Source organism: Meles meles, chromosome 11 (assembly GCF_922984935.1).
Source record: "Meles meles chromosome 11, mMelMel3.1 paternal haplotype, whole genome shotgun sequence".
In the NCBI taxonomy this organism is placed as follows: Eukaryota; Metazoa; Chordata; class Mammalia; order Carnivora; family Mustelidae; genus Meles; species Meles meles.
The window spans coordinates 13,500,677-13,516,220 of record NC_060076.1 but is presented as its reverse complement, the minus strand read 5'-3'; the positions used below and the strand labels follow the sequence as shown (position 1 = coordinate 13,516,220).

Here is a 15,544-nt window from a genome sequence, read left to right as displayed (position 1 = left end):
TATCACAGTACAGCTCACCAATAGCATTTCTGGGTGGATTTCCTTTTAGGCTTTTCTTTTTCCAAAGCACTTTTTAAAATAGCTTGTTGTGGATTTTTTTAGGTAAAATAACAAAAGCTAGAAGATGTAGCTGAGTGGAGAGACACCTGTTTGTGGGTGGAAAGGCAATATTATTAAGATTCGTTCTCCTCAAACCGATCTATAGATTCAGAACAATCCCAGTCAAAATCCCAACAGGCTTTCAAAATAGAAATTGACAACCAGGTTCTGAAATTCATGTAGAAATGCACAGGATGGACATAGAATAGGATCTAAAACTTCTTAGCTATGACACCAAAACAACCCTGAAGAAGAACAAAAGTTTAGGGCTAACACTACCTGATTTCAAAACTCAGTATACAGCCATGGTGATCAAAACACTATGGTACTGGTATAAAGACAGAAAAAGCAGTCAGTGGGACAGAATAGAAAGTTCAGAAGTAAGTGCACAGATGTGTGGACAAATGGCTTTGACAAAGATGCAAAGGCATCTTTTTTAGTAGAGAAGAGATGGTCTTTTCAAAAAATATTGCTGAAACAATTGCATATTCGAAACCCCAAAAATGAACTTCAGCCCACACCCATCTTCATAAAAATTACCTCAAAATGGACCATAAACATAAATGTGAAACCTAAATATATAAAAATTCTAGGAGAAAACATAGGAAAAAAACCTTTGTGACCTTGGGTTAGGCAGAATTTCCTAGATAGGACACCCAAAGCATGGTCCATAAAAGAATAAATTGGTAAAATTGAACTTCATCAAAATCAAAACTTCTCCTCAAGACACTGTCAAGATAATGAAAAGACATGTCACAGATTGGGAGAAGAATCTTTGCAACCATGTATTTTCAATAAAGGCCTTGTACCCAGAGCATGTATATACAAAGAACTCTCATAACTCAATAATGAGAAAACAAACAATCCAGTTTTTCAAATGGGCAAAAGATTTGAGCAGACATTTCACTTAGGAAGATGAATGGATGGCAAATAAATACATAAAAAGATGTTCCTCATCATTAACCATTAGGAAGACACAAAACCATGATGAGATTAACACTACATACCTATTAGAAGGGCTCAAATTAAAGACTGATCATACCAAATGACATGGAACTTTCATACACAATTGGTGGGAGTGTAAAAATGTTAGACCACTTTGGAGAATAATTTGGCAGTTACTTAAAAACTCTTACATATATTGGCCAGAAGAGCTACCATCTACTCCTAGATACTTATTCATGAGAAGTGAAAGAGTGTGTACATACAAAGAATGATGTACTTCAATGTTCATAGCAGCTCTATTTGAAACAGCCAAAACCTGGAAACAACCTAAATGTCCATCTGCTGCTGAATGGCTAGACAAATGACTGTGTATCCACATCCTGGAGTGGTGTTTGGCAATAAGAAGGGAATGCAGGGGGCCACCTGGGTGGCTCAGTTGGTTAAGCAACTGCCTTTGGCTCAGGTCATGATCCCGGAGTCGTGGCATCGAGTTCCACATCGGGCTCCAGCTCCATGGGGAGTTTGCTTCTCCCTCTGACCTTCTCCCCTCTCATTCTCTCTCTCTTAAATAAATAAATAAATAAATAAATAAATAAGAAAGAAAGAAAGAAAAAAGAAAAGGGAATGTAGTACTGATACACACAGCAACATGAGTGAACCTCACAGCAACTCTGCTCAGTGACAGAAGCCAGGCAGGAACCAGCCCATACTATAGGACTCTGGTCATGTAAAAGCAAGCAGACTCATGCACATCTGTTTTTTGGACAAATCCTATTGCACAGTTGTGTTTCATGCTTTCTCACTTATCAGAAGCTAGCCATCTATTTTAATTGCCAGATTAGGGGAATTCTGAGTGCTGTCCATGTTGTTATACTGATTTTTATAAAACTTCAGTTTAGTGAGTCACTTTTCAAAAAAATCTTTAGAAAGCTGAAAATAAGATGTCTTTTGGAAATGAGTTGAAGAGTGTCAAGGTTTATAATCATAGTCTATAACCGTCCAGTGAAAGGATAACAGTGTTCCTTGGCTGTGTCTTTTGCATGGTTGGACGCTTTATGTTCGATAGTCTCACTCACTCTGCTTGCGTGGTAGGGTTTTAGCAGCTGCAGAAGACGATAGCAAAATGGAGCAGGCAAACTTAGAAAGGCTGGAATTGGATGTCAGAAAGCTGCAGCAGGAGCTAGACCGACTTAACAGAGAGAAGCTCTCACTGCATACAGACCTGGGAGCAGTGCAGCAGCAGCTACAAGGTACGAAGCTGTCGCTCCACATTGGGGGTGTGGGGAGGGTGTCTTTCCCTTTGATTAGGTTCTTTTCTCTGAATATACAGTCTTTTATTTTCCTTCAAATTTGGAGTTTAATTATACAAAGATGAGAAGTCAGGTTTTGTAACCTAAAAATATTTCCTTATTAAAACTATATTAATACTTTTGCAAACTATGCAAAGAAGATAGGGACACATACTTGTGCAATTAGGGAGCTGCATGTCAGCCATGCCGGATCCCTGGGCAGGGAACTCCCAGCATGTCCTCGCTCATCTGTGAGGACACAGAGCTGTTCTTGTTGAGGCGTACACAGTCAGTCCAGCATGGCCAGCCCTCTGCCATGACTGTGTCTGTTCAGTTGTCTGCTTCTTAGAGCAGACATTGACCTTCCTCATCCACCAGCCATTGGGGGAGGACGAGGCCCATTCTTCTGGGAGGGTTTCCTGCTGCCCTCTTCCATCAGCATATCTGGAATCAGAGGGGTTTCCATGGCCTCTTCTCTTTTTCATCTCTTGCTGAAGCAGTCTTGAAAAACAAAACCAGAACTCAGCTATTCCTCAGAAGGAATCTGTTACCAAAGATCATCTCCATGGGGACTGACCCTGGCTGTCCAACACTTGTCCATTCGAGATGGAAACCATCTTGGTCCCTTGGTCCCACCTCAAGGGTTCTTCTTTTGTTTCCTTTTCTTATTATAGAAATAATTCATGCTAATGGGCATGGGATTTATTTTAGAAGTGACAGAAATGTTCTACAATTAGATTGTAGTGATGTTTGCGTGACTCTGTGAATATACTTAAAGCCAGTGAATTGCATACTTTAAAATGGGTGAAATGCTTGGTATGTGAATTATATCTCAGTAATGCTGTTAAAAAAAAAAAATAGTTCATGTTCCTTAAAGAACAATTTAAAAACAAGCAAAAAGATGAAATAAAAACGACTATTGACCTCACCCCTCAGAGGTAATTCCTATTAACAGTGTGGTAAATATCCTTCCAGATTTTTCCTTGGGGTGTGTGTGTGTGTGTGTGTGTGTGTGTGTGTGTGTAGTTTTAAAACAAAAAAGAAAGATGCAGATAATACCTTTATTATCAAAACTTTGTTAAACATCCATGATTAGAAGTTACTAAATAAGTCTAGCTAACAATGTACTTGTACTTGTTAAGCACTTACTGTGTCTTAGACATGAGTCAAGTATTTTATATGCATTCCTTCATTTAATCCTTGTAACATTTTTATGATAGAAACTCTTTCACCCATTTACAGATGAGAAAATGTAAGCTGAGTTTTCTGTGATTTCCTCAAGGTCATAGAGCTAGCAAGTGACAAAGCCAGCACACATATAAAATCTATTCCCAAATTATCTCCCTTTAAGGTTGTACCAAATTTACGTTTCTCCCAGCAATGTAGAAGGTATTCATTTTTAAACCATGCACATTGTCAACACTAGGTATTAACTATACATTTTTTTTATTATGAGGTTTTGAACATGTAAATCTAAAAACCTGAGCTCCAAGCCCAGATATAGGTTGTGTGTATTAACTCATTCTTTTGACCTTTTGATAAGTAAATGCATAGCCATACACTTAACAGAAATGAGTGTATATTCACTTCCACTCTACTTTTTGGGGGGCTGATGGGAATTGGGGAAATGCATACAAGTATATTTATATTATGTAAATGTTATTTCTGTAGAAAAACGAGAAGCAGTAAACTCACTACAGAAGGAACTAGCGAATGTCCAAGACCATTTGAACCTAGCAAAACAGGTAAGTTTAACAAATGTAATCTTCTAGTAGTATCCTGAAGGCATGCAGACAATTGGTTAAAATAAAAGACAAATCAAGTAGGTTGCTTCCTTTTCATACCAGCAGGTCCCATAGGGCCATTTTTAAGACACAAACATATATACACAAAACTTTTGGTGCAGAGCAGTGGTTTTCTCATTTATTTTCAAAGTTTTACTCAAAAGATAATAAGGAAGATGATGGCTAGAGCAGAGCCTAAAGTCCTCAGCCAGCCCCTCTGGGGCCTTCAAGCACCAGATGGATCATCTCTTACTCATGGCATAGACAAGGCCGGCACAGCCCGGCTCAGATTTGGTCACTCTGAGCAGCAGGGTAACTGCCAATTTCAGAGTACCTGGGCCTCCATCTTGTCAGATGTTCAGTAAAGCTGATTCTTGAGCCTTCTACTTTGGATAATCTTAAAGATCATTGTTATCCTATGAGAATAGTGCAATAATTTCAAAGAACCTCAAGCAAGTTCCGGGCCTCAGTTTCCACTATGTAAACTAGGGGTTGGATTGGACGTCTGATTTCTTCCATCTGTCTTTAGTAATCTGTGTTTCTAAGATGTATAAAACTTGAAGTATTCCATTTTTAAAAAATTCTTACACAGTAAGGCTCTAATGAGTATTTTCTGTGTTGTTAAAAATAAAATAAATTTCTAAAAAAAATACAATAAATTTCTCAAAAAAGTTTAATTTGGATTCCTTGCATAAATAAGAAATTATTTTCTGAGTTTTTCAACCCACATAAATATTTCATATAGTAACAAAACCATGACTTTAGGTTCATTTTCAATGAGAATTAAGCCTTAGTCACAGCTCTCCTTAATCTTCTTAGCAATCTTGCTAGGTGGGTGTTGTTTATTCCCACCTCAGTGATGAAGCAGCTAAAGTTCAGAAGAACTGGGTCTCTTAGGTTGTGACATCTTCTGTCGTCTTCTTAGACACTAAAAAGAGGAAAGCTGATGATTAAATTGCATCCTGGGTGCCTTAAATAAGTTTGTTGAGATAATAAATGATGTGGGACTTTCATGTTTATTTTGTCAGACTTGCTGGATCTCAGGAGGGGCACTCGACAGCCCTAAGGCAGATGGCTTTGTTAGTAGTTTCCATTTGTTCTTTCACATAAAGGACATGCTTCATACCACCCAGCATAAGGACGTGCTGCTCAGTGAACAGACCAGGCTCGAGAAGGATATCGGTGAATGGATGAAGAAGACTGAAGACTGCCAGAAAGAAGGGGAGACAAAGCAGCAACAGCTTCAAGAGCTTCGGAACGAGATTGAAGAAAACAAGGCTAAGCTAGCCCAGCAAGAAATGGTACTACACATTTATGATTTGACAGAAAACAAAACACTTTGTCACTTGGGTGAGCTTTTCCCAGCCGAAGCTCTGAAGGATCGCCCATAGGACTAGTTCCCTTAACCGCCCTATGTAACTAGGAGGATTTTACACTAGCATTTTGCTCTCTTGGTATTAATATTTGGACCATTAAGACCACAGAACACAGGTCCTGTAGAGAATCTTGCTGGCCCCATGCCACCGGCTGCGTGAATCCCCTCCTCACGTCGTGGCCAAAATAGTTTTCCAGTCCCAGCACGATCACCTCTGTAAAGGGAACTCACTCTCTCTCACTGGGCTGTTCCCTACTTTCTCTGGAGCTGGAACCTGGCTAGTGTCCACAAAGGTTCCCTCATCTGGGGATATAGTGTGTTACATTATGACTGTTTGTTCTCTATTAAGATGTTTCAGAGACTCCAGAAAGAGCGAGAATGTGAAGAAAAAAAGTTAGAAGCCAGTAAAGTGGCTCTGAAGGAGCAGCAGCAGCAGCTGGAAAGGGAGTTGGGCGAGCAGAAAGGCAAGCTGGACCAGGTGCTCTCAAAGCTGCTCTTGGCTGAGGAGCGTGTCAGGACCTTGCAGGAAGAGGAGAGGAGGAGCGAGACCCTGGAGAAAATGCTCTCCCAGACCAGTATGTGTTCCCAAACATGGCGCTCTGCGAGGGGGGTGGCACTGGTTGTCTTGCCAGGTATGTAGAGGAGACCCAGAGCCTGGCCACGGCCCAGAAGGGGTCAGGAGGTGCACAGTGGCAAGGAGATGCCCTGTTGGATCCTGCTAGCCCCAGGAGAGGTGATAACAGGCTCAGAGACACAGGGCATTTGTCTTTATGGAGATGGGAGTTGATCCTGAGACTGTGTGGTCTTTTTATTCGACCATATTGCCTACTTCAAGAATGGTGCCTCAAGGCAGAGAGATGGTAAGGCAAAGAAGTTCCAGAAGGCACTCTGAAGGCTTTCTATGAAGTACATGTTTTGAGCTTTGGAAATGATGATCCATTTCATCTCACCCAATCAAAAAACAATTATCAACAGTTCTTCTCGTGTCCAAATTTGTCATGATGAATGGTGCCAAAATACAGGTATTTGCTTTTGGGTCTGTTTGCGCTCTCTTGAGCCATATATCAATGACAATGACATGGAAATCCAGAGTAAATGATAGTTCCCACAGCAATAAGTGATTTTTTTCTTTCTTAGGCTTCAGGGTTTAACAATGGTCAGAAAATGTTCTCTGGTGAACTTGGTGAAAGGGTTATTACTCCTTCCTCCCCAACTCTTGATTACATCCAGACCAACCACTTCTTTATTTTCTTTTTTCTTTTAAAGATTTTATTTGAGGGGCGCCTGGGTGGCTCAGTGGGTTAAGCCGCTGCCTTCGGCTCGGGTCGTGATCTCGGGGTCCTGGGATCGAGTCCCGCATCGGGCTCTCTGCTCGGCAGGGGGCCTGCTTCCCTCTCTCTCTCTCTCTGCCTGCCTCTCTATCCACTTGTGATCTCTCTGTCAAATAAATAAATAAAATATTAAAAAAAAAAAAAGATTTTATTTGAGAGAGAGAGAGCACAAGCAGAGGGAGAAGCAGGCTCCCTACTGAGCAGGCAGTCCCATACAGGACTTGACCCCCAGGACTCTGGGATCATGACCTGAACTAAAGGCAGACGCTTAACCGAATGAGCCACCCAGGTGCCCTAAACCAGCCATTTCATTGTGAAAATGAAACTTAACTAACATATATGCTGAGTCTGACCATACCTGACATGTGAAAATGAAATCTGGACAGGGTGTTACTCCAGAGTGTGGTTAGAAAAATCTGTTTTAACTGTCATTGTTCTTTGTAAGCATTATTTATTGAGTACTTAGTGTGCACTATGCATTTGCATATAAGATTCCCATGAACACCAGGAAGTAGGCACCTCCTGTATAAAATAGGGCTCATGCCACTCCAGATCCCGTGTTGTTTCCACTGCGCTGCCTCCCATGAAGGAAAAGTATGTGTGCACTCCCTTTATTAAAACCCATGTTTATAAGAAGCATTTCAGCTTCCATGTCTCCTGCCCCTCAGGATTGCTGTTTGTTCTCACTGGTCCCTGATAAAGGGAAGACAGTAGCTGTCTGTCACTTTGGAATCCCACCCTCTAGGGCCCAGTTTTGTCAGGAGGCACCTTTATTAGGGCTTTTACCTGGGTCTCTGATGTGGGTCGGGGGGATTCAGAAGATCCAGTGATGCCCAAGTGGGTGGCATGTCTCTACCTGCCCATAGCTGGACCAGGGCCTCCGGCTAAACTACTAAAAATGCTCATTTCAGAACGGCAGCTTTCAGAACGGGAACAGCAGTTACTGGAAAAGTCAAGTGAGCTGCAGGCTCTCCAGAAAGAGACAGACTCTATGAGGGCAGACTTCAGCCTCTTACGCAACCAGTTCTTGACAGAAAGAAAGAAAGCCGAGAAGCAGGTTGCCAGCCTGAAGGAAGCACTGAAGATCCAGCGGAGCCAGCTGGAGAAGAACCTTCTGGTGAGTACCCACTGCCCTGGCGGCTCATGAGAAAGCACCACATTTACGTTTTTAGTCTAAAACGCTGCTTCAGTGTGGAGAAAACAAATTACCTGGCAGCCCAGTTCCTAACTCAACTGTTTTTTGTGTATTGATGCACAGTGTGATCTTGAAGCTGACAGTGGGCTGTAGCCCTCAAGGAGCTGAACAGACAGTGTCAGCACAAAGCAGAGAGCACTCTCAGCAAGGAGCCTCTGCTCACACCTCCACTGACAGGGGCTGCAGCAGTCTGGGGGGAAGGCTTGACACGTTTGCCCAGCTGCAGTCACTGCTCAGATTTTTCTCATCCTGCCCTTTTTAGTCAGATTAGCTTTAATTTTCCTAAAACCAAGGAGCTCAGTCTACCATGCTTTTATCCCTGAAATCTATTTGGGATAAAATCTGGGGAGGTGAGGGGGCACCCGAATGGCTCAGTAGTTAGGTGGCTGCCTTCAGCTCTGGTCATGATCGCAGGGTTCTGGGACTGAGCCCCGCACTGAGCTCCCTACTTGGCAGGAGGCCTGCTCCCTCTCCCACTCCCCCTGCTTGTGTTCCTTCTCTCACTGTTTTTCTCTTTGTGTCAAATAAATAAAAGTCTTTTTAAAGAAATGGGGGGGGATACTCTAAGTCCACAGTGGTCTATTTTGGGTCGAGGCAGATGGGCAGTTGGTAGACTGTCACAGGAATGGATTTTCTAACACCCTCTGGAGGAGCTGATGGATGTGAATGGGTGTGTTTCCCAGAGGGTGGGAAATGGGTGTTTCCCAGAGGGGGACACGCTTACCACTAGTGATCAGCGGCATGACTGTAAAGATAACATAGAGGTGTCTAGGTTTTCATCCTCTGGGTAACTCTGTGAGGATGGTCATTGTTCCTGTTGCAGTAATGGAGGCTCAGGAAAGGAAAGGAACATATTATCAAAGGTCGTGTTGCAGAGCTAGGACTCAGACTTTGGGCTAACAGACTCTGACCACCTATGTACTATAGCTCTACCACAGCCTCTGAAGGCCAGTCGTGTTATCCCCACGTTACAGCTAGAACCCCAATGGGAAATGGAGTTACAGAGCTAGTGAGTGTGTAAGCCAGCAGGGCACAGCTCCACGTGCCAGAGCCCAGCCATGTCCTCCCTCCTGCACCAGGAGCAAAAGCAGGAGAACAGCTGCATGCAGAAGGAGATGGCGACAATCGAGCAGGTGGCCCAGGACAACCACGAGCGGGCCAGGCGCCTGATGAAGGAGCTCAGCCAGATGCAGCAGGAGTACGCGGAGCTCAAGAAACAGGTGCGTGCCCAGGAGCCCCTGCTGGCCGCCCGGAGCAGAGGAGGCCCGGTAGGCGTGCTCACTCCCCACTGGGCACAGTTTTTGTTTCTTAAGTAGCTCTTTTAATAGGAGTTATTTCTTTGTGGAAATTATGAAAGCTGATTATAAGAATGTCCCTTAAATCAAATCTGTTTCTCTAGTCTTAAAATTTAGAAATGCACCTCTATAAGAGAAAAGCATTTGTTCAAAATGTACTATTAAAATCCCCTTAAAACAATAAAAATAAAATAAAATCCCCTTAAGTTCAGCATCTTAGGTTTTTGAAAGAAAAATAGCAGTTCTTCAGCATGAAATTTTATCATGTTCCAAAGAGCTGTGCTGAAATGTTAGATTTTGTGCCAGAAACAAGTCTAGAAGACCCAAATGCCTAGGAAAGAAGAAATGACCCAGCAGAAACCTCTGATACCCTGTGGTGTAACCAGGCTCAGAGCAGTTCACGCTTAGACTGGGAGAGTCTAATCCTACGTGGAAAGTTCCATAAGTACATGACACATTAGGCAGTTCAATTCCAAGTAGGTCCCAAACGTTACCCACTCATATCTGACTCTCACTCTTCAGATGACAAACCAGAAAGATCTGGAGAGAAGACAGATGGAAATCAGTGACGCAATGCGAACACTTAAATCTGAGGTAAAAGATGAAATCAGAACAAGCCTGAAGAATCTCAACCAGTTTCTCCCAGAACTACCAGCAGATCTGGAAGCTATTTTGGAAAGGAATGAAAACCTAGAAGGAGGGTTAGAAAGCTTGAAAGAGAACTTCCCATTCACTGTGAGTGAGAGACCATCACCTTTTGAAGAAAAGTTGAATTTTTCCCAGACTCACATAATGGTAAGTATATATCCTGCTGCTCTCTGGGCTTTGTTAGAAGATAATTTGTTCCCACCTGCCCCCAGATAAGCTGAAAAATACATGTGGAACTTGGGGAAGGCAGGAGGGAAAGGCTAGCAACGTTTGGGGACTCTGATGTTTCCCTCTCCCTCTGAAAAAGGATGAACACTGGCGTGGAGAAGCGCTCCGAGAGAGACTGCGTCACCGTGAAGATCGACTCAAGGTTGCCCTTTTAAACAGTACAGTATGAGATGGTTGGCATGTTGAGGACAGTGGGAAATTGCTTATCACCACATAATGCTGCCATTCCCTCTGTTACGGCATGAGCAGCTTTCTAGATTACATGGCGGAAGCTTAGAGAAGTTGGCATCACACAGTAAGTGACAGTGGTCAGCATCCAAACCATGAATTGTGGAGTTAAGCCCAGTGTTCTGGGTAATGCTTCTTTGCCTCAGCTAAAACTGACAGAACCTAAGGACCTGGGACAGAAAACAGAGATACAGTGATAAACAAGAGGCTCATAGACCAGTGGCTGGGGGGAAAGATAGGCTTTGGGTGTCAGACAGAAAGTTGTTTGGCTCAGAACATGTGGAGTCTGGAGGCCTGTGAGACATCCAGGGCCGATCTCGCCATAGGCAGCTTTCGAAGAGTCTAGGATTTAGCGATCAGCATTGACCTAAAGATTTGGGGGTTAAGAGTACAGGTGGGAGTTGGAAAATGAGAGGAAGATAGAATGAGAGAGCAAAATGTGTTTGGAGAAAGGCTCCATATACAGCATGAACCGGGAGGGAGCCATGTGCTGTGTTGAGAGAGTGGAGGTCCTTGATGTCCAAGAGCATCCAGCCACATGTGGCTACTTAAAGGTAAACGAATTCTATCGGTTAAAAGTTCTTCAGTCGCCACAGTTTTAGTGACTCAATAGTGGCTGCTGTATTAGACAGCACAGATACAGAACATTCCCATCATCACAAAAAGTTCTGTTGGACAGAACTGCTGTAGACTTGGAGAGAATCCTTTGAAAGAAACAGCAGGGGGATGGGGCGCCTGGGTGGCTCAGTAAGCCGCTGCCTTCGGCTCAGGTCATGATCTCAGGGTCCTGGGATCGAGTCCCGCATCGGGCTCTCTGCTCGGCAGGGAGCCTGCTTCCCTCTCTCTCTCTCTCTCTCTCTCTGCCTGCCTCTCTATTTACTAGTGATCTCTCTCTGTCAAATAAATAAATAAAATATTAAAAAAAAAAAAAGAAACAGCAGGGGGGCAAGCTAAAAAGTAGCGTGGGGTTGAAGACTGAATGCACTGTGAGAGGCACTGAAGATACCAAGTATAAACCAGTCTTCTGCTAAGTCTGGGCAGGAAAGGGAGAGAAGGAATCATAATTTAATGGGGAGGTCAGGGAAGCAGAAATCCTAAGCATTGCTGTAAGGGAGAGAACTGAGCAGAACCAGTTAATGACAGCACAGCATGGTACAATTTCTACGCACAGAGAAGCCACCAGCACCTTCTACGTTTATTTTTTTTTTAGGACAAAAGCATTTTCAGCAGCCATTCCTACTTTATGATAATCAGATCAGCCCATCAAGTGTTAAGCATGAGGAAGGTATGGAGTACATTTCTTCTGTGTAAAACCCTAAATTTTACCGTAATTCTTTCAGGCCCAGCTTCGACACTGTATGTCCAAGCAAGCAGAAGTGCTAATTAAGGGGAAGCGGCAGACAGAGGGCACGTTACACAGCTTGAGAAGACAAGTGGATGCTTTAGGGGAATTGGTCACCAGCACTTCTAGAGACTCCACGTCGTCACCTGGTCTGTCTCAGTTGGAGTCTTCCCTGGCCGAGGACTCTCAACCCGGACCAAGCCAGGTAAAAGTACGTACTGTTGTAGACATGAGAAGTCCCTGAAAGCTTTGGGGTCCCTAATCTATATAGAGACTCAGAAGGCCACAAATGTCACCATCAGGAAAACTTGTCTTAAGACAGATTTGCTTTCAAAGCTGGTCCCTAGGAAAACTGGAATGGGCTGGTTGGTAGACCTAGGAGGAGGACAAGGTGATAGCTTAGGGAATGGCCTGAAATTGGAGACTGGATGAGCCGTCAGGGATATAGGGAATTCTCCTGATAATCTCCATTGCTGGATTTCCTTGTTCTCTACTCCATCCGTAGAGCATTTAGGCTTTGTGGCCGGCATAAGTCCTAGTTTAGTCTGTCCATCTCCCTGTGTCTCAGGAAAGGATGCCTGGCTGTGACTTCTGTTTCTCCTCAGCAAAAGTTTGAACTCGGACCTCGTAGTGCAGGGTCTCTACAACCCCTAAAGTTCACAGAGCCTCTCTGTGTGAGACCTTGAGAAAGTTAACGTTTAGGAGGAGCATGAAATAGACTCATGGAATCGGTCAGTAGTGACCCAGCGATAGATAATAGCTACCATTTTTGAGTGTCTACTGTGTGTACTAATAAGCACTTTACATGTATTATCTCACGTAGTTTTTGTATCCTAGGAGGTAGGAAGTATGCCTTTACTAGATAAAGAAATTGTGTAAAATGAAAAATGTCACAGCAGAAGATGAAACCAGGACTTCGGGGCTCATCTGTCAGTACCACAGAGCAGTATAGCGTATAGCTGAGCCACAGGGAACACTGAGAAAGAGCTGCCTCTTTTGTAGGCACGTAGCTCAGCAGCAGCAGAACAAAGATTTGAATGTGATTACCTTAAAACCTTCTATGGTGGGACCAAATCAGGCACAGACCAAAACTATCATGGACCTCAGGGCAGGTCTTAAGAGTATCAGGAGGCACGGTATTGCAAAGAAGGTGGGTTTAGATTTGAGACAGCCCAGAGACGTGGAAGAAAAGTACATGGGGATTTGGGTGCCAGGTTCAGTTATCAGTTTGGGGTAGCAGCCTGAAGAGTTCAGGTGCTCGGATGCAGGAGAGTAATGGTGGTGTTAGAGACGCAGTGGGTAGGGGGAGGACTGCTAGAATTCTTTTGGAGTCTGGGGTCATAATCCAGGTTTAAAAGATGAAAGCCTAAACTAGGTTAGGGGCTGGCTTCTGAGCTGTGTTTTCATCTCCCTTCTTTTCAGAGCTCCTTCCAAGTTCTACAAGGTCCGTCAAAATTACTAGACAGTTACCGACATTGACGCCATCCCCAGCTTCCTGCTTACAGGGTACATGTTAGAGTACTCTTAACTACCACTTTCAGTTGGAACACCCTGGATTCTAGCTTATCCTATAGTCCAGTAGCTTTTTAATTTTACTTTTTTTTTTTACAATTTTATTTATTTGACAGAGATCACAAGTAGGCAGAGAGGCAGGCGGGGGTGGGAGGGAGGCAGGCTCCCCGCTGAGCAGAGAGCCTGATGTGGGGCTCGATCCCAGGACCCTGGGATCATGACCCTAGTGGAAGGCAGAGGCTTTAACCCACTGAGCCACCCATGCACCCCTTAATTTTACTCTTGAATAATTTTGTACAGTGGCTCATCTCAAAGTATTTTTCCAAAGAGATACTCAAATATGTATTTTACCTGTTAGCCATCATGAGCTGTCACTTAGTTCTGTTCACTGAAGACTTGTTTTTACTGTTCCAAGAAGGCATCCTCTTTGTGTTTCTGCAGGAAAAGAACTGCTCAGCTGGATGAGGAAATCTCGGAGGAAATCCCTTCTCTACTACCTCACTGTGAACTGGAAGGCCGCTTGGTTTTGCTCCAGATTTGGGGAACTCCAACACTGCACCTCCACAGTAGCTTAGCTCACATGCTGTGAACGCTGGGGTTTCTGTAAATCACATGTACATATGGGAAGAGTTGTATACAGTTTAAACCTGGATGGCTGGGGGGGGTTTTTTTTTTTTTTTAGCTTTGAAACATATTGCCATAAAACCAGTGATTGTAATTGTAAATTTGAGGCTACAAACTGGTTAAAATCTATAGCTACAAAGAAAAAGAATGTACTCAAGCCCTTCATTTAGTGTCAAATTTTATTTTTGGATTTTGTTTAAAATCTATTTTCATATGAAAATAAAAGATAAAATAGTCCGTCATCTGACTTTACATTTCATAGATCTACAGTAAAGCCATCAAACGTTTACCTTCGTTCCAAGAAAACAGTAATTTCCAAATGGCGCTCCATCTTTGGCCCGGAGATTAAAGTTTGTTGTACCTGTCAATGAACATACACCACATGGAAATATCGTTTATAAAACTATACCTGAGGTGCTTTTCCTCAACCAAAAATATTCTTTGATGGAAAATTAGCAGAATCTGACCCAGTGGTAAATTCAAATTGTGTTTGACTTTTAAATCTTTGAACTACTGTAATTAATGGCTCCGCTTCATGATCTACAATACATTATCTCTAAAAACAATAGCAACTGTCACAAAAGACCATGTGGCAACAGACTTCTTCTCATGGGTAAGGGGAAGTATGAAACTACATGTTATAGGTTTTAAAATACTCCCAAGGCCTGTTTTCTAGGCCCGCAGACAGCTTATGAACCATAACCATACAGTATGGTGTAGTGCAATCATCCTTCTCTACCCAAGGAGGGTTATATTCCCAAGAATTTTTTGGTCAGACTTGGACCATTAAGATATGGGATTAAAAAAAAAAAAAGATATGGGATAAACAATTACAATAAAGGCAATGGAAGTGGCATAAAATTTAACACACAGTAAGTTCTAGAAGTGTCTACTTCCAAATAAAAATTGGATTTGGTGTGTATCTTTTGTATTTAACATTCTCTTATTTCATTTTCACAGGCCTTAGCAAAATGCTGAAAAGTCAGGCCTCTGCACAATTATTGAAATCCTTTAGGGACACTTTTTCCCATTCTGTCCATGTGCTAAGTGAGGGTAAAATATCTTCTTTCTAAACTGCCTCATGAACTCCATTCCCCTGTGGACAGGAATGGAAGGTAATCATTTGGTCTTCTGTGTAAGAGGGAGTGACCTGAACCACACATCTATATAGAAAGATCACACTTGAAACGGATGTGAGCAAAAAAGTTCTCAAAACTATAGTCTGGAATTAGGGGAGGTAATTAATATGTGAAACCAAACACCTGGTTCCAAAAGACCTCATTCCAAAGAAACTTTACTATATCTAGTATTACGTGAACATTACCACCCAAAAAAATTTTTTTAATCAAGGTTACTGCATTGAACATTTTATTATCCATGAAACACTTGAACATTGCACTGGAATGTCTAAGCACCAAATTACTAATCAAGAGGGCCTCCACACAGGTGCAAAGTTAACAAGTAACCCACAGAAGCAGGTGACCCCAGTAGTAAACTCTCATGGATCAAAGATTAAAAGAACTTCACATTCTCTCCAAAGTGTACTTCCCAGTGTCTGGCACATGCATGTTACAATAGGACAATTTGCTCTTCTATTTTTGAGCACCCAAGTTTATCACAGGGGATTACACATGCAAACAACAGAATTT

The 15,544-nt window shown here is 42.7% G+C and overlaps 1 protein-coding gene across 9 annotated transcripts in view; it reads left to right on the top strand.

Annotated features, from left to right (window-relative positions):
• CNTRL (centriolin) overlaps window positions 1-14,458 on the top strand; it is a 91,287-nt gene extending 76,829 nt beyond the window's left edge. For 4 of the 9 annotated variants that reach the window (XM_046023357.1, XM_046023353.1, XM_046023360.1 and 1 more), the window contains 11 exons: window positions 2,137-2,294; window positions 4,005-4,078; window positions 5,230-5,418; window positions 5,842-6,067; window positions 7,735-7,940; window positions 9,098-9,238; window positions 9,836-10,108; window positions 10,269-10,331; window positions 11,758-11,970; window positions 13,182-13,265; window positions 13,713-14,458. In XM_046023357.1, coding sequence (XP_045879313.1) covers window positions 2,137-2,294; window positions 4,005-4,078; window positions 5,230-5,418; window positions 5,842-6,067; window positions 7,735-7,940; window positions 9,098-9,238; window positions 9,836-10,108; window positions 10,269-10,331; window positions 11,758-11,970; window positions 13,182-13,238 — 1,600 coding nt within the window. In that variant the 3' untranslated portion in view covers window positions 13,239-13,265; window positions 13,713-14,458. Of the gene's footprint in view, window positions 1-2,136; window positions 2,295-4,004; window positions 4,079-5,229; window positions 5,419-5,841; window positions 6,068-7,734; window positions 7,941-8,992; window positions 9,053-9,097; window positions 9,239-9,835; window positions 10,109-10,268; window positions 10,332-11,757; window positions 11,971-13,181; window positions 13,266-13,712 lie in introns of those variants that run through there. The other 5 variants (XM_046023354.1, XM_046023358.1, XM_046023356.1 and 2 more) reach the window with 5 other exon arrangements.
• Window positions 14,459-15,544: the final 1,086 nt, after the last annotated feature.